This window comes from Apus apus, chromosome 3 (assembly GCF_020740795.1).
Source record: "Apus apus isolate bApuApu2 chromosome 3, bApuApu2.pri.cur, whole genome shotgun sequence".
In the NCBI taxonomy this organism is placed as follows: domain Eukaryota; kingdom Metazoa; phylum Chordata; class Aves; order Apodiformes; family Apodidae; genus Apus; species Apus apus.
Window position 1 is genome coordinate 77,716,998 of NC_067284.1, and position 16,943 is coordinate 77,733,940.

At 54.0% G+C, this 16,943-nt stretch overlaps 2 protein-coding genes across 8 annotated transcripts in view; one reads left to right on the top strand and one right to left on the bottom strand.

The window, feature by feature from the left end:
• Window positions 1-3,869: 3,869 nt before the first annotated feature.
• On the top strand, window positions 3,870-10,889 carry LRRC73 (leucine rich repeat containing 73). Of its 3 annotated transcripts, XR_007888910.1 has the most exons (7): window positions 3,870-4,282; window positions 4,748-4,908; window positions 5,923-6,045; window positions 7,252-7,352; window positions 8,029-8,212; window positions 9,800-9,922; window positions 10,701-10,889. XR_007888910.1 is itself a non-coding variant. In XM_051613622.1 (6 exons), the coding sequence occupies exons 1-6, from the start codon at window positions 4,011-4,013 to the stop codon at window positions 9,868-9,870; spliced, it is 912 nt and encodes a 303-aa protein (XP_051469582.1). In that variant the 5' UTR covers window positions 3,870-4,010; the 3' UTR covers window positions 9,871-10,889. The 3 variants fall into 3 exon arrangements, 2 of the variants coding, with proteins under 2 accessions (XP_051469582.1, XP_051469583.1); XM_051613622.1 differs by having other exon boundaries at window positions 9,800-10,889; XM_051613623.1 differs by lacking the exon at window positions 5,923-6,045 and having other exon boundaries at window positions 3,926-4,282; window positions 9,800-10,889.
• An 847-nt stretch (window positions 10,890-11,736) lies between these two features.
• Window positions 11,737-16,943, bottom strand: part of TJAP1 (tight junction associated protein 1) — a 39,821-nt gene continuing 34,614 nt past the window's right edge. For all 5 annotated transcript variants that reach the window (XM_051613619.1, XM_051613620.1, XM_051613616.1 and 2 more), the window contains one exon: window positions 11,737-15,802. In XM_051613619.1, the coding sequence (XP_051469579.1) occupies window positions 14,486-15,802 (1,317 nt within the window). In that variant the 3' untranslated portion in view covers window positions 11,737-14,485. The remainder of the gene's footprint in view (window positions 15,803-16,943) is intronic.

Sequence of the window (16,943 nt, forward strand, 5' to 3'; positions counted from 1 at the left end):
TTTTACTGGTCCAAGGGTGGAAAGCTTTTAGCTGCTGGCTGTCTTTCTGCCTTCTCTGTCTTGTCTCTGTAGCTCTGGATGACTCAGGGAGTGGAGCCATTCTTCAGAAATTCACCCTTATGCTCAGGCTGGGGAAAAAACCCAAGATGTTTCCGTCTTGGTGTACCCACAAGTTAGAGGTGCACATGGCAGAGAGCATGTCAGAACTGTACTCTTTGGCCCCTTGCTTATGTTAATGAGAGAGGACGCAGTGGTAGTGGCATTTGGACTAGTGCCAAGGTGCAATGAATGAGAAGGATCATGCCAACTACTGTCATCAGGATGGTCATCTACTTCAGTTAGAACAAAAATGTCACTGGGTAGGACTTCCATGTTTTTCAGTCACAGAGCTGCTTTCCACTGCTTGCTTATTCCCGAGTTCATCATTTGTTCCCATTCCAGGAGCAAGAATATTGTCTGCTAACAAACATACATAACATACATGCTCTGTCTCTTCTGCCCTGCTCCTCCCATCCCCCAAGAAACTTATTTTGGCTGAAGAACACCACTCAGAGCAAGTTGTTGCAGGAATTAAATTAATCACATTTCAGCTAGTAGTCTTGACATTTTTAGACCAATTGAACAACTTTAAGCTCCTAGAATTTCCAGTACTTTCAAACTTGACAAAATGGAAGTGTTATTTTGTAATGCTGCATGGCTCTGGTATTTCTCTCTTTATAACTCCACAGGAGATTGGTTTCTAATTCACATTTCTTGCCCTGGCAGCCTAGAATGGGTCTGTTTGTCTTGGTGCAAACTCCAAGCACAGGCAGGGGGAAGGAAAGGAGAAAGAGACAATTGACATTAGAGTAAGTCCAGCCAAGATGAAAAAACATTCTGTGCCCAACTATCACTGCTGATCTATGCACACTGTTGGAAAAGAGCTGTGCTCCCGTCCTACACCTAGCTAAAGGAGAGGGATGAAGCTGTGCCCTGTCTTTTCACTCAACACACAGGAAAGAGCTGCACAGGAGAACGTGCTTCCCCTGCGCAGCTTATGTCTCACGTCAGCTAGGGGACAGATGACCAGGGTGACAACCAACCACTCTCTCAGAAGCTGTGGGGCTTGCTCTGCCCCAGTTCTTCGGCCCTGATTAATTCTCTGTGCAGCAGCACCTGGAAGCTGAATTGTTCTGTAACTGCCAGAAATTCAGTACTCAACTGAGATCTTCAGCATCTCCTTTTGCTGACAGAGAGGGATGCACTTTTGCAAGGAAATGTGTGCTTGCTGCAGTTCCACGGAGCATGCTGAGCACGCAGCCTTAGTAAAGTCCTTGTGGGAGGGCATCTCTCAGTGCTTATGCAAGTCCTCTAGTTACCAGGCCAAACCTTACAGCCCTGTCATGCCAGACTATCTCTGCCTTTGTTTCCTGACATGGCTTTTACAGGAAATCTCAAATAATTGTCTCCCTCCTCCTTTGCAGCAAATCTGAAATAATTCCCTCCCCCCCCAGCACCTTCCCCTTTTGAGGAAGGGTAGCTCTTTGAGAACTCTGTCAGCCCCTTTTTATTAAATATGAAATAAACATATAAAGCTGTCAGATTAGAAAGAGGAAGATAAAATGTATATTAAAGCATCTCTGACCTCCTCCTCTCCTTTGCAGTACCTATCACTCCACCCCTCTTACAACAAGTCCATCCTTGTTGCACCATTTGTTACCTTAGTTTTGGTTACAGGTAGGCTGTTTCTTCTCCCATTTTTTTGTCTTCCTGCACCTAGTTTCACTCTGGCTGCTCCTCATCCACTGTTTTTCTCTGCTTACATGTTCACTTTTAATAGCATCAGCCTTGAGTCAACTCTAATTCCTTGTGCCCCCAGTAGGTAAACTTACCTCACTACCTTCCTCACACCTGCTGGTTATGACAAGGAACAATATCTAGTTATTCACAAAATACTACTGCCAGATTCCCCTCTGCATAGCCCTTAATTAGGTGTAGTGAGCTAAAGCTCTGAAGCATTTCCTCCTGTGCCACTTTTCCCAATGTACTTGAGCACAAAGCAAAGCAGGACGCTTGTCTCCACAATGTGCTCTTGCTCCTGACAACAGGCAATGAAGATGCCAAGACTAGGTCATCTTCTCAATGCTTCAAGGCTGTCAATTGAAGTGGGACATGTCCCAGGGGCTCTCCTCCAAGCACTTCTCTAATAATAGCCTGTTTAACGAAGCATGGGTTAATTAGTGCCTGGAGGTAATTGCAAGGGGAGACTGAGTGCAGTCTTCCAGTCGACCTGTGCTGATCAGCAGCTGGTGTTTTTTTGGTCACCCTTCTGCTCACCACTCACATTCACCCTCTGCCCTTCAGAGTCCTGCAATACATAGGAATCCCATTCTCACATGGACCGTTTAATGTGACCTTAGAGATCAGCCGCTCCTTTTTTGGAAGCCACCACCTGTACCAGAGCTGAGTGCTTGCTGCTGCTGCTTCTAACCCAGTGCAGATGCGTTGCCAGGCCAGCGGCCTGTTCTTGACGTGTTCTGCAGGTACAGTATTCAGACCATGCACCCCTGTGCAACAGGGAAAGAGAAGGATGTGTAGACAGCTCTAGACAACAACAATGGAACCTGAAGGGCATGGCAACACCTACACTGTAAATTAGATGCTGCAGCCAAAGTCTTGAAGCTGACATTTGAGTCCAGCTTCTTATCTGCTGCTCCCCTTGTCTCATTCAGAACCTAACATGCAGCCCTCAGCTCAGGTGACCTGCTCCTCCATTCTTCCCCTCTGTCTTGCCCTGCTCACCAAGCAGAGGAGCCTGGGTTTGTCCCAGAGTTACCCACCGGGCTGGAATTCACTTGAGTGCTGCTATATGCAGCAGCCAGATTAGTTACGTGCAGAGAGCTGCCTACTTAGGCGGTTTAACCTAATTTCCACATCACTGGCTTCCTTTCTCAGCTCAGTGGAGTTGAAAACACGGGGGCCCTGCTTCCTATTTCCCTCCCAGCATAGGATTACTCAGTGGGGGAGAGAAGGGACAAATCCCTCTGATCCCTACCTGTGACTTCTGCGGGGGTGAGATACACCCCTCCCACCCCAGGTCAGGCTGAGGGCAAAGGCTGTGTGCTCGCAGGGATGTGGAAGCATTTCTCCAGCCCTCCTCCTTTCACCAGCTGCCTCTGAGCACCAGCTCCACAAGCTGTGGGCCAGGAGGAGCGGTTCACGCTGACCTCGCCATTAAACTGTGGGTCCAAGCTCGAGGTGCAGCGGGTTTAAGAATAAATGCCACTGAAGCTGGAGACCTCAGACCAAGAGCCACCCACAGGACGCCATGGCCCGCTAGTGGCTTTAGCTGTTTCCCCAGGCAGGAGCAGAGCCGGCAAGGAGAGCTCTTCCCAGGAGCTTCTCTCCCCCACCCTCCCCTCCTCCTCAGCGCCCGGGACGCAGCCCCTGGGGCCCTGGCCCTGCCAGTCCCTGGGGCCGCCGGGCACCGGCGGCGCCCCCCGCGAGCTTCGAGTGGAGGCGGTGGGACGGGTGGTCCCTCCCCGCCCGCCCCCTCCCGCCAAGAGCCGGCCCCTCCCGGCGGAGGCCCGAGAAGAGGGCGGGGGGCAGGTGCGGAGCGGCGGCGGGAGCAGGCGGGGCGGCTGGGCAGGTGCGGGCGGAGCGGGGCGGTGAGCGGCGGAGCTGCCCGGCCCCTCCCGGCGATGCTGGCGCAGCGGGGCGGTGCGGCCCCGCGGGGCTCGGAGCCCGGCGCCGGTCCGGATTAGCCCCCTTCGATGGCTCCCCCGGGTCTCTCCGCCCGCCGAGGAGCGGCGGCCCCGCCGGGTGGAGCGGGGCGGCCCGGCGGCCGCCGGTAGAGCTGCGTGGTGACGCCTCCGGGGCCGCGGTGGGCCGGGCCGGGTCTGCCCGGCGGCAGCGGCGGCGGCAGCGGCGGCGTTGGCAGCCGCCCCGGCCCGCAGCGCAGCGCAGCGCAGCGCGGCTCCCCCCGGGCGCCCGGCCGCCACGGGCTCGGCGGCTCCCCGAGAGGGGGGAAGATGCTGCCGGGGTCCATCCAGATCTCCGGGGAGACGCTGTCGGGGGCGGAGATCCGGGACATCTGTGAGAGCCTGCGGGAGAACTCGGTGCGGCTGCTGTCGCTGCGCGGCTGCCAGCTCTCCGAGCGGGACTTCGGGCACGTCTGCCGGGGGGCGGCCGAGTCCCGCTCCCTGGCCCAGCTCAACCTCAACCTGGGCATCGTCTCCAACATCAACCGCGTCAAGCAGCTGGCCGAGGCCCTGAAGACAAACCGCTCCGTCCAGTCCCTCTTGTGAGTACAGCGGGGCGGGCAGCTGCAGGGGGTGCCCCCGGCCCCCTCCCGGGTGGGATGGGTTTCTCGGGGAGCTCGCAGCTCCGGGTCGGCTGCTGAATCTTAAGTCTCGTTGGAGGAAAAACGCCCTTGACGTTGCAGAGGGTAACACCTCGCCCTTCACCCGGCTGGGAGGGAGCTGCCTCTGCCCCCGCCGGCTTGCCATCCCGACCCCTCTAACCTGTGTTGCCCCGGTGGCGGGGGCTGCTCCTGCCCCACTGGCATCTCTCGCACCCCCTCGTCCCAGCAGGGAGAGAAGGGTCACCGTAGCAGCTGGCTTACCCTCGCAGCAGAGGCTTCTCAGTGCTTTTTCCCCACCTGGGGTTAGGATTTGTCATCCTCATTTCATCTGCTTCCCTTTTCCCATCGGGATAGTTAGATCCTAGGAAAAAGGCTGCTTAGTAATTTTTCCTTTTACCTGCACAGCCTCCATGGGAGTCCCTTGACAGACGCAGGCTTGGCCCTCCTCAACCCTGCCCTCTCCATCCACCCCTCGCTGGTGGCTCTGGATCTAGGAGACTGCATGCTGGGTGATGAAGGCATCAACCTTATCTGTGGGCTCCTGCCGCCTGACGGAGCCAAGTCCGGTAAGCACCAGGGGTTGTGGGCTGCACAAGGACCCATGGACCTTCACATGGAGCAGATTCATGCAGCAGTACATCTTCAGCCCTGGAGGAGGCAGGCTCTGTAGTTTGTCTGGGATGAGGAATTTCTTTTCCTAACTTGGCAGAAAAGCCAAGCAATAGAGGAGCAATTCCCTTGGGCAAGCATGGACTTTCAGCTATTGATCTGTCCTGCTGGCAGTTTGGAGCTCAGGGACCAACAGGTTACTTCTGGTTCATGACAGGAACATTTGAAACTGGAGGAGGGAACAGTTGGACGTTGAATTGAGTATTTTGCATTTTCGTGTAATGACTGTAAGAAATATATGGTGTGCCTCCACCTCAGTGCTTGGCTTTTTGTCAGCGCCTGGGAATTGTCCCTGCTCGTGGGTGCATTCTGTGAGTGTGTTGTTGCTTGGTCATAGACCTAGGGCCAAGACCTAGATGTTTGCAGGCCAGTGGGCCAATTAAGCTGAGAGCTAGAGTGTGCTGAGGTAACACCACCCATCTCTTCTGACTCTCAAAATGCCTTCCAAACCAAGAAGGTTTTGACCTTCTACTCTGTGTGCTCATGGTGCCACTGATGCTGTTGTCTCTGCCGGAAACCTCTCCCAGGTGCAGGCTTCAGAGCCTGCTCTCTGCCTGTTACCCTCTTTTCAACCTGCCACTTTGTACCACCTCCTCCTTCTGGTCATTTGCCTCGCACACTCCTTACTTGTTTCTGTTGTGTTTGCTATTTAGGGTAAGGAGGACACAGGCTGGGGGAGGAGAGAAATGGGGCAGTCACAGCACGGGCAAGCAAAGGGATGCTGCTGAAGGCAGTGAAATATTTCACTGATCAGTGAAGTATGTGATTACAGTTGTCAGTGCAAACCAAACCCTTCAGCCCATTGGAGCACAGGGGACACCACTCAAAGCTGTTCTGGTTAGCTGAACTAGTTCCCCTGTGACTGCTTTGGTGACCCTAAGGCTCTGGTTTGGCTTCTCTCTCTTCTCCAGGCCTCAAAGAGCTAACGCTGAGCGCTAACCCAGGCGTCACAAGCAAAGGCTGGGGACGCCTGGCCATTGCAGTGGCTCACAGCTCACAGCTCCGTGTGCTGAACCTGGACTACAACCCCCTAGGTAAGCTGGGGGGACAGGGAGGAGGAGCAGGGGATGCTGCACTCCTGCCTCAGTGATTTGTGCTGGTGAGTGGCTGAGGACTGAGCTCTAGAAAGGTGGTAAAGCATCACCAGCAGGATGGGGCAGTTTCTTTCTTAGGTCACTTCTGGTTCTCAGCAGTGAGTTCACCCTGCCAGGTGCCCCTGGCTGTAGGGAAGCCAGCCTTGCTGCTCTGCTGGTGTGAGGTGGCCACATGCCCTGCAGGGAGATGCAGAAAGGAGGTTTTGCCTTGCCCGCTCCACTGCCTTTGTCATCATGTTTCACCCTCCATGTCTCCCCTGTTCCTGAAGTCTTGGGTGCTGATGCTGGCTTGGCAGATTCTGTATGTTTCTCCCCCCTTCATCTTTCTGGCAGAGCAGGGAGGAGGAGGAGAGCCTGGCACTCGTTGCCATAGAAACCAACTCTCTCCATCTCTGCTGCAAGGTGATGAGGAGGAGACCAGGCCATGCTTCCCTGAGCATCAGCAGGGCATTTCCCTCCTTGCCCCATCTGGAAACAGAGCCTGCCTCCAGGCCCTGTCTGTCTGACCAGGTACCTCCTCTTGGGCAGGAAAGGCCACAGCATGTTACCTGACAGCAGTCTGGTGGGTTTTTTTTTTTAAGAGAAGGTATCACAGTTGTACAGTATCTTGGCACTCACCAAGGAATGTCAGGAGAACATGCTGAAATCTTGTCTCTTCACCAGCATCAATCTTTAATGCACCTGGTCCTACTGCATCCACCCCTAGAAGTCTTCCTCCTTTCCAGGGAGGCATTCCATCAGCTGGTACACAGTCCTCTGTCTGACTCCAACCTCCCCCTAGACTGAGGTATTCAGCTCCTTAATCTGCATCTTATAGCGACTGATAAAGGCACTCATATCCTTGAGTAGGAAGGAGATTTGGGAAGATGTGGTTCCTTGGGGAATAAAAACAATTTCACTGTGTTCCTTCATGTTCCCTCTGATAATCAGTGACTGCTGCCATAACCAGAAAATGGTGCCCCTTTACCTTGTCTCTTTTCTCAGTTAACAGTTTTTTTTCCTCTCCAAGGTAACTGAGATTTGGAGGTTGTCTGATGGCAGAAATACTCAGAGGATGTTCCCGTGACAGCCCCAGGTCCAAGAGGACATGTGGTATTACATGAGGGAAGGCAGGCACTGCTGACAGCCCGTTTTCTTCTCCCACAGGTGACCAGGTAGCAGGGATGCTCGCTGTCGCTGTGGCCTCCAGTCGAACCCTTGAAGTTCTGGACTTGGAGGGAACAGGACTTACCAACCAGTCAGCCCAGGTATGAGAGCCTATAGTTACTCTACAGCATCACTGACATCTCAGGGGTGTAGGTCTTGGCCATCTACAGGGGCCTAGGACTTACACCTGTCTCCACCCCACTCCTCCAGTCCACATCTACCCCCTTCCTTCCCTGCACCCAGGGGTGCTGTTGCTTTCCCCTGACCCCTTACATTCAGCCACAGGAGGAGCTCGTAAGACACAGCTCTGAGCTAGGGCTCCTGGATCTCCCACATCAGCAAGGAGAAACACATAGCTCTATTTGTAGTCTCGCTTTCTTGAAAGAAGTAAGGGGTTGGACTTGTGACTGAGGATCAGAGGTAATGCTCTGTGAACAAATAGGGGCCAAGGCTTGGCAGCACAGGCTCTCCTCTCACAGCCCCAGCTCCCAGCAGTAAGAGGGGACTAGTCTGGATATGCGGCAGCATCGGGGATTTAGAGCTGTCCCTTCTTCTTTAGATATTGCCAGGAGATCTGGGCACAGCTCTTCCCACAGAAAGATGAGAGGTCCTCAGGCTCACAGAAAGCCTGGCAAAGGGGAGTCAAAGCCAAGGGAAGGTAGATGTAGGAAGAGGAGGGCTGGAGTTTGCAGGCAGACAGAGCACTGAAGCTCCTTCTGCTCAGCCTAGCTGCTGTTTGTGCTGCTTGTCAGCCTGTTTATCTTGCTCTCTGCCCAGACCTTGCTGGACATGGTAGAGAATTACCCCACAGCCCTACGGACACTCATCCTGGCAGAGAACAACATTAGTCCCGAGCTACAGCAGCAGATCTCTGACCTGCTCTCGGAGGGTGAGGAAGAGGAAGAGACGGAGGCTCGTGAAGTCACAGCCAGGGAGAAGAACCCCTGGATCTGCCAGAACAGTAAGAGCTCTGGGACCTGGGCTGTGGTCAGGGGCTGATGGGCAGGAATTGGGGTGTCTCGGGCACTTCCAGCACCACTGGTCTCTCCTGGTGGGTTGGTGAGTGGGGTCTGTCCCTTCCCCCTGTGAACTGGAATCCAGGCAGCCTCCAGGTGTGACCTTCATGTCAAATAGTGTTGGGCTGAGCTGCACTTGGACAGGCAGCCTCCAAGGGCAATGCGGCTGCTGCTAAGAGTAGAAACGGTACCTCAAAGGCATTTTCCCCGATGCTGCAGGAGTGAAATCTTTGTGCAAAGCCTTAAAACTCAAGGGCAGGAGCATTTAAAGATGCTGGGGGCCTTTGCCAGGTAACCTAGCCAAAACTCATGTAATTTCCTCACTGCTTGCAGAGTCTCTCTGCAATATGCACAGCATCAGCAATTCCCATCTCTGCATCCCAAACGTGTGAAGGGTTAGCCAGGTGTCACAGCCTATCGCTTGTAATAGAAAAAAGGTATATTATAGTGATAGCAGTAGCCTGTTGTCTATTGTTTGCATATATGATACTGTGCATTGTCATGCCTAGATTGTGATCCTGCTAGCTTGGTTTGTTGTTTTTTACCTTTAGTTGTCCTTCTCCCCTCCCAGTTGTCATATTAGACTAGCAGCAGCAAGCGCAACCACACCCTGGGCCTCAAAACATCTGGATTCCCATTTATTAGAGCCATAAAAATCCATTACTGACAGTTCTGGCCAAGTTTTGGATCCAGTTTGCAGAAATTGATCCCCAAATTACAAAAATACTATGCAGCAGTTTTGAATGTGTAGGACTCTGGGTCTGAAGAACATGGTCACTAACAATCTTCCTCTCTGTCACATCCATGAAAAAGCAATTTATTTGGTTTTGTTTTTGTTTTCTGTTTAAAAAGGCTTCTGGATGAGAAACTGGTATACTGCTGAGTTTCTTACTTACTATGCATGCCCATCCTCCTTGCAGCTGATTCACTTTGTGTGGGGAGAGTCACAGTGTTCCTGGCTGACACTGTGTGCCATCGCAGAGCCAGCAAGCTGCCTTCACCTTCCTGATGCAGGCAGGGGAGGGCTGCACAAACCCTCCATTCATGCAGCACAGAAAGTCAGGATTTCCAGGCCTTTGCTGCCACAAAATGGCTGCTTGCCCACTGAGTTCCCTGCTCTTGGGAAGGCAACACCACCACCCTACACGGGTTTGCAGCCTGCCAGCCCATCCCACCTGGACATGGTCTCTGTAGCTGAAAAATGGTGAGTGCAGATTTGAAGGCCTGCACAGGGCTGGGTAAAGTCAGTATCACCTGCAAGTGTATAGGAGGAGGGTTCAGACCCAATCTTCCTTTTGACAGCCAAGATAACAAATGCAGAGCCCCACCCTGGGCCCTGCTGCCTGCCTTCCCCAAACATGGATTCTGTTCTGCTACGTGGCCAGAGGAGACCTAGTTACTACTTAATCTCACAATCCTCTCAGCAGTTTGCTTCCCACCCTGCAGCGCTCTAATGCCTCATCCTGCCCTCTGGAGCTGGCACACAGCTCTGTGCTCTCCAGCTCTCCCTCTCCCTCTCTCTCTCTCTCCAGATTCCAGCTCCCAGATGGTCCTGATGACGTCAGGTCTCGGTGACAGCCTCTTAGCAGAGACAGAAATGTAGCTGGGCTACCCTGCCTGCTTCTGCTGAGAAGAGCACCGTGCCCGCTGGGGAAGTGAGTGTCATCGAGCACACCCCCCCCCCCCTCCCCACGCCTCCGGTGGGCTGCCCCAGCCGTCTGCTCACACATTTCACCTCCTGTCGAGGCCTCCCCCGGCTCTGCCTGCCGGAGCCCGGTGGAGTGAATCTCTACACGCGTCTCGGTGTTGTCACGCACCCCGCCGGCCGCTCCTGCTTGTCCCGTCGCCGCCTGTGTAGCTCCGCTGCCCTGCCTTCCCCCCCGCCTCCGCGCTCGGCTGTGCCCGCCGGCCGCAGGCGGCATTGATCCAGATGTGTCTAAGAGATGTTCTTTCTATTGCTTGTCCAGCTGTGGCGATGGGAGTTAATTTCTAAAGGTCAGAGACGTGGCACCGCTCCTGGCAGCCCGAGCTCCGCCGCTGCGGCCGGAGCCGGGAGCGCCGGCAGGAGGCAGCAGCCGCCGCCCTCGCCCTCCCTGCGGGGTCTGGCTTCCACCCTGCTGGTCTGCCCGCTCAGCGGCAAACCTGCCGTCCCCCCGGGCCTCCCCTCTGCCCAGGAGGTAGAGGACCAGGCTAGAGCCCGCAGCCGTGTACCCTCTGGTGCCGGCACCAGCGCTGCAGGTTTCACTGCTCAGCCCAGTGCCCCTTGCTGGAGCCATCGGCAAGGGAGGTCGTGTTTCAAGGCTCGGATTAGGCTGGCAGATTAAATTGTGGCGGCAGCTGCTACTCAAGGGAACACAGGAAAAAAAAATATCATTAATGATGGCCACAAAGAAACAAGAAACTCTTCTTGTGTTACACTTTGCGTACACCTAGGTCAGCAGGGCACAAGCAGCAGAACGTGGGAGATGGAGGAGAGCTCATCACAACCCTCTGACGGCGGCGGCACCACTCAACATGAGAAGGACTCCTAGATGTCCATATTGGCATCCTACAGTCTTGAGATATGTCCAACCAACCCCAATCCTCCCTCCCCACACAAAATAAAGCCACAAAATACTGACACTAGAATTGTAAAACTCTTATGAACTCCAGAGAGGGGGTAAGTTACATGTTCCATGCAACTGTTTCTGAAATGGAGAACTGATACTCTCACATGATACTGAGAGCTGGGGCTTCAAGGAAACCAACAAACAGTCTAAGAATTATCTACACCTCATCCTACTCTACATCAGCACAGGGAGGTCTTTGCTAAGACACAGATCAGACAGGACAGCCAGCAAAATACTTGAAATGGGGTTGGCAAAATTTTATGAGCTCTGAGGCTGCTTACAGCATAACAGGCTTCCTTGCAAAGGTTTTGACAAGCCTAGCCTTTACAGTCTTAAGTGATAGGAAAATTGCCCACATTGTTTTCCAAAGCCACCTGATTAAATAATCTGCCCTTTTTTTTAAAGCCACTGTCAGATTCCAAGTCAAAAGTGACATAAGTGATGCTGTGAACACTGGATTCTGGTCTGCAGGGTCAATCTAACCTTTGAGCTGGCAGTATATACATTTGGACCCAGAGAGCAGATTCCAGCACTTGCATATGATTACAGAAGTAAAACACCACTCATTCCTCACATCACTCCTTGCATGGGACTGTGCCTCTTCTCCAACACAGATGACTTGATTTGCTCAAACACTTTGAACCGTGCTGCTGCTAAAATGGGTGCTCAGGACAACCAAAGATTTCACAGCCTCCTGGAAAGCTTACAGGTCACACACTCCCTGGTAGAGCTAATGGGTCACATGCACAGTGCAGCAAACTTGGGACATTGTACCACAGGAGGTTCTGCTCCCTCACTTGCTCAGAACCAGTCTGGTTCAGGTCTTAACCAACAGAAAGAACAATACAGCCATCACCACCTACTTTTAAAATAGTTTATTTCTGATCTTAAAATATACATCAGTTTGAAAATTTCAGAAAAAAACACATTAGTTACAGATTAACAGTCTGGAGTTGGGACACTGAAAGGGGTCAGCTCAAGGTCCCAGAGCTAATACTGCTGGAGGTGAGCAGGAGTGCAGAGGGCAGGCACTGTGCCCACCAGGAGAGGACTCCGCTCTTCTTGAGGCCATTGTTCCCCCTCAGCCTCTGCTGGTGGCCTAATACTATGAAGAAAAAGTGTCTGGTGAGGCACTGGGCACCCCTTTGCCACCCCTCCATTTCTACACTGTTTTGTATTTAAGTCTGCCTTGACCAAAAGCAGAGGGAGGCTGGTTCTGCCCAGCACCATCAGCACCAGCTGCTTCAGGAAGAGTAGGTTTTGTCCCCTGACTAGCATGCCAGGATTCAGGGAAGATGGGGCAGTGCCTGGAGGGGCAATGCCTCCCCCACTGCCCAAGTGGCTGTGTTGTCCCACAGGCAGGCCACCAGCAGACTCAGAGCCAGAGGAGCTCACTCAGTGAGCCTCCGAACCCAAGTGATGTCTGTGAGGCAAGAGCTGGCAGCCCCTGTAGGGGCAAGCCCTCAGCAACACAGCAGAAGAACTGAAGAAATGCAGCAATGCAGCAGCTGATGAAAACAAATGCAAGGACCCCAACCAGCACCTTCAGGACAGGGAAGATAAACACCCTGCAGGCTCAGAGGAGGCTCCTGATCTCGGCACCAGCCTGCTCGCACAGGTATCAAGCAAAATACTGCAGTGAAATACTGAGTCCCACCTCTCCACCAGAGGGTGGCATCCAGCTCCACAACTGTTTGAGGTGGGAAACAAGGAGATCATGTAGGCAGTAGTTCTAATCAGGGCACAAAAACCAACCTACACAGCCACCAGGGAGGCCTGCAGCTCTCTTTCACAGGCCTTGGAGCCTCCAGGCTCGAGCTGACGCTCTTGCTGGCCCCAGCTGCAAGCTGCAGGCCCTTTGCAGAAACAGGGGTTTGGGGAGGGGAGCAGAGCCCCCAGGCAGCTCCTTGGCTGCACATCTTGCTGTAAGCATATGAACAGGACTTCCCCTCCTGGACAGAGGTTTGTTATCCTACAGCCCAGTGAAGAGCCCTCACTGACTAGGGTGGGAGAACAACGCAAATCAAACTCAAAAACCAGATAGCAGGCTGAGGACAGCCAGTGCAATCTGAGGGGGACACAGTGCAGGAAACTAGGCTATTCTCTGCCTCACACCCTTGGGGGAGCCAAGAAACACCAGACAGACAAGGACACAGGACAAAATTAAAACAGGAGGCCTGGGCTCTGTTAGCCCTCAAAAAAACCCAAAAACCTAGATCTACAAACCTCTCCCCTTCCCTCCCCACCCCCCCCAAGACACTGAGCACACAAGACTGAGAAGAAAAGCCACACAGTATGACGCTACATTAGGAAAAATAGGCAGAGAGGCTCTACCCATAAGGGGAGGCTCTGGAGAGGGACCAGAGCCAGCCTGGAGACCCCTGGAGAAGGGAGTGTGCAAGAAGACCCTGGCAAAGGGCTGCTGTCAAGCTGTGAGGTACTGCATCCATCGGCAGCAGCTCCTCAGCACGCTGCCCTGGCATCCTTGTCAGCCCTGCACCAAGCCCTGCCCACAAAAGCCCAGTAGCATCCCTCACACCTTGCTCACCCAGGGCAAGACCTTGTTCTTGAGTCTGGAGGGGTTTCTGCAGGCTGGAGGCCAAGATCACAGGGAAGCACAGCTCTGAGAGCTGAACCTCCTCAACACACCCTCAGAGCAGGCATTGGACCAGCTGCCAACGGCTGCATCTGTTTATGCAGGGCGGGGAGAAAGAAAAAACAATACACCCCAAAACCAAAGGCTTGGAAAGAAGAAAGAAGCCCACCCAAGAGCAAAGCATCAGCACCGTTCAAACAAAACAACAGCACAGAGAGCGGGGGAAGAGGTGTGAGGGAGGAGAAACACAAACACAAACCCCAGCGCCTAGCAGGCAGTGCCTCCCTGAACCACCACAGCCGCCACGCACCCGTGCCCCACACCACAGCACCAGCATCTGTGTGTTGCCTCAGCGGGGGCCAGGGGCTGAGGCCAACACAGGAGCCAAGTGATGGGGACCTGCAGAGGCAGATTCTGGAAAACCACCCAGAGGGCAGCTGGGGAAAACAAAACCCAGCAGGAAAATGAGACTCCAGCAAGCCTAGCACACCCCCAGGGGCACAGGACCATCCACTGGGAGAGTCCTCATGCACCACTCATGGCCCCTAGGGGCTCCCAGGGAATCAGACACCACCACACAGGCACTCTGCCCTGTTGGCACAAGTTAAAGGAGAGCAGAGCAGCTGTGGACAGCCAGCATGAGAGCACCCAGGGCCTCAAGGTACCTGAGTGGGAAGGGGGAAGGAAGATGCAAGCATAAAGAGGCACAGGCACCAGGACGAGGGGTACCAAAAACGAGCTCCGGTACAGGCACGAGTGTGAGGCTGTGAAGAGAGCTGTGAGTGTGCAGGGCTGTGAGTGTGCTTGTGCACACTGTGTGTGCTAGTACTGTGGGTCTGAGATGCTGAGGAAGAGGGACCCCAGCTCTTCTAGGTAGCAAAAGAGAATAAATATAAAATTTCAGATCAGAGGCCCCTCTGGGAAGAGGGTACTAAGGATATTTCTCCCTCAGAAGGTGGACAAATGGAGGTATCCCCACAGCTCTGCAGCATGTCGCTGCTTCTTCCTCTGCCTCAGCTAAGAAGGTTGCCCTGCTCCTGGGCTTGCGTCAGACTGTCCTTGCGATGTAAGTGGTGGACCCCCATCCTCTTGGGGCTGCGGTGTGGCCGACTGGAGGGAGGCTTGACCCTACCTTCTCTGCTTTCTTCTTGGGCACCTCCTTGGTTGCTCTCCTTGCTTCCCTGGAGCAACATTTCTCTCTCCTCAGCTGGGCTCTCAGGCAAGCCAAGGTCTACACAGTCCTTGTGCTTCTCTGGTGAGGGGCTTCCAGGCTCAGCAGTGCCTCCACCACTTTCCTGCAACAGCTTCTGGGCTTCATCCTGGGAAAAATCTGTGCCATAGTCTGAGGAGAAATGGCTCTTGCGGGCTCTGGACTCAGTGCTGTCTGTGTCCACGCTCGAGTCCCGGCTCACGGTCCAGCTGCAGCTCTGTGCAGACTCCTCACCATCTGAGTAAACCGAGGTTGCCCTACCCAGCTCCTGCATGGAGCGGCTGAACCTCTTCTGGAGCTCAGGGGCCGTGTCACGGCTGAAAGCCGTGCGGTTCATCAGCACCCGCTCTGAGGTGGGGGGTGCCTTGTCCACAAACATGCGCTGCCAGTTGGCCAGCAGGTCCTCCTCAGAGCTGGCAGAGCTGGCGAAGGCGCTGGGAATCTGGGGAGGGCTGCTGAACGGGCTGCTCTGGGAAGAGCCATGAGCTCTGGCTGCTTTGGGGGACTGCTGACAGGAACAGCTGGAGGCCGAACGGTGCCCCTCGGAAGCAGGGCTGTTGGGGAGCGTCCGGTGCCTGTCACAGCTCTCATCTTCACTCTGGACCAGACTGAGGGAGATGGCCTGGCGCGTCGCATACGTGCAGTTGGGCAGGGGGCTGTTCTTTGGGATCCTTACCTTGTCCTCAGAGAACTCGATCACTTTGCGTCCAGGGTACATAGGATGGGGAGGTGAGGGTGTGGGGTACGGGCTTAGCTTCTCAAAAGCTGGCACCTCCTCTGGAACGCTTTCCACACTGGTCTGCGGCTTGCAGCCACCATTCTGCTGCTTTCCTGCATCTCCTTCCTCCTTCCCCATCTGCCCTGAGCTGTTGCAGGCATCAGGAGGGGCTCCACTCATGTCCACATGCACAAAGACATCCTCAGCCATGGGACAGCTGCCACTGCTAGACTTGGCTGAATTCAGAACCAGAGATTCTGGTTTCTCCAGGACTCTGGCAATGACTGAGGTGGGTACAACATCAGATGGAGCTAAGGTGTGGGTTGCCTCTTGACCAGGGCCTGTGGACTCCTGAGTGCTGTGCAAATGCTTATTGACCATGTCCTGCAGCTCATAGGGAAGCTAGGGAGAAGGAAAAGAACATTAGAAGGGGGCTGCCACGCAAAGCCATTTAGTTCCAAACAGTCTGCCTTTTCCAACCAACCTTCATGTGTACTTTGTACTCCTTATCTCGACCCTCACATTCACCTACCTTGCCTTGAGAAAGGTATCTCTTTCCAAAGCAAACCTGCCTCATGAGGGACTAACAAGGCTCTCCAGCTGTCACACCAGTCATGTTTCTAGGCCATGGTTCACAGGACCCATTTTGCAAAGAGAACAAGAGAAGACAGCACACGGGCTCAGTCTCCTGTGTCTTTGAGCACAGAGACAAGGCCCAGCCAGCGCATGCTAGGAAGGGGTCTATTGATCTGTGGAAAATCTGCCAGTGGTTGCACTGAAGTGACACAACAGCCCCCAGTGCTGGGATCCGCAGTGCTCCCCGAATGTGGTAATTACAGCCATGCTGCCTTGGCAGCCTGCCTGCACACCAGAATCAATGCCTTCCCTTGTTCCCACCAACCCCACCACCTCATCCTACTTCCTTACTGTCTCCATTTCAGAGGCAAATATGGGGCATATTACCAAAGCTGCAGGACTGAGTCTCAACAGGGGTAAGCATTGCTCCTTGCTCTGCAAATGGGCACTACTGCTTTCCCCACTATCCTGTCAAGCTGTTCTCACCTTAGTCACCACACTCCCACAGAGCATGAAGCGGAGAGCAGAGCTCCACAAGACAGTGGCACAACAAGGTCTGTCCCATTACAGCCAGAAGGAAACTGTGTCCAAAACTGGGAATGCAGGGCGCACTGCATGACAACAGCTGGCTGTGAGGTAGACTGTCCACACAGCTGCTCAGCACCAACACCCCCCACCAGTGTCAGCCATGTGGGACACAGCATGCTGGGGGACAGAATTCAAAGCTCCAGGGACAGGAGACAGCTGGGAGAGAAGTCAAGGTTATCCCAGCAGTAACTGATACATGGACCTCAACTGTGCTAATCTGAGACACAATGGGGGAGGGTGACATAATGGTCACCTGCTCAGTTAAAAAAGACAAGCACATGGCTTTGCTGAGAAGAACGTAAGAAGCAATAGAGGCTAGGGGTATGGCAAGGAGAGAGCTGAGGTATGGGCCAGACTTTTACTTCCAACTGAATAAGTG

What these genes read in the sequence shown, in the direction of transcription:
- LRRC73 (XM_051613622.1), top strand. Translation starts at nt 4,011, where the DNA reads ATGCTGCCGGGGTCCATCCAGATCTCCGGGGAGACGCTGTCGGGGGCG. An exon ending in CCTGGACTACAACCCCCTAG is followed by an intron (nt 6,046 to 7,251) that starts GTAAGCTGGGGG and finishes CTTCTCCCACAG; the next exon opens with GTGACCAGGTAGCAGGGATG. An exon ending in TTACCAACCAGTCAGCCCAG is followed by an intron (nt 7,353 to 8,028) that starts GTATGAGAGCCT and finishes CTCTCTGCCCAG; the next exon opens with ACCTTGCTGGACATGGTAGA.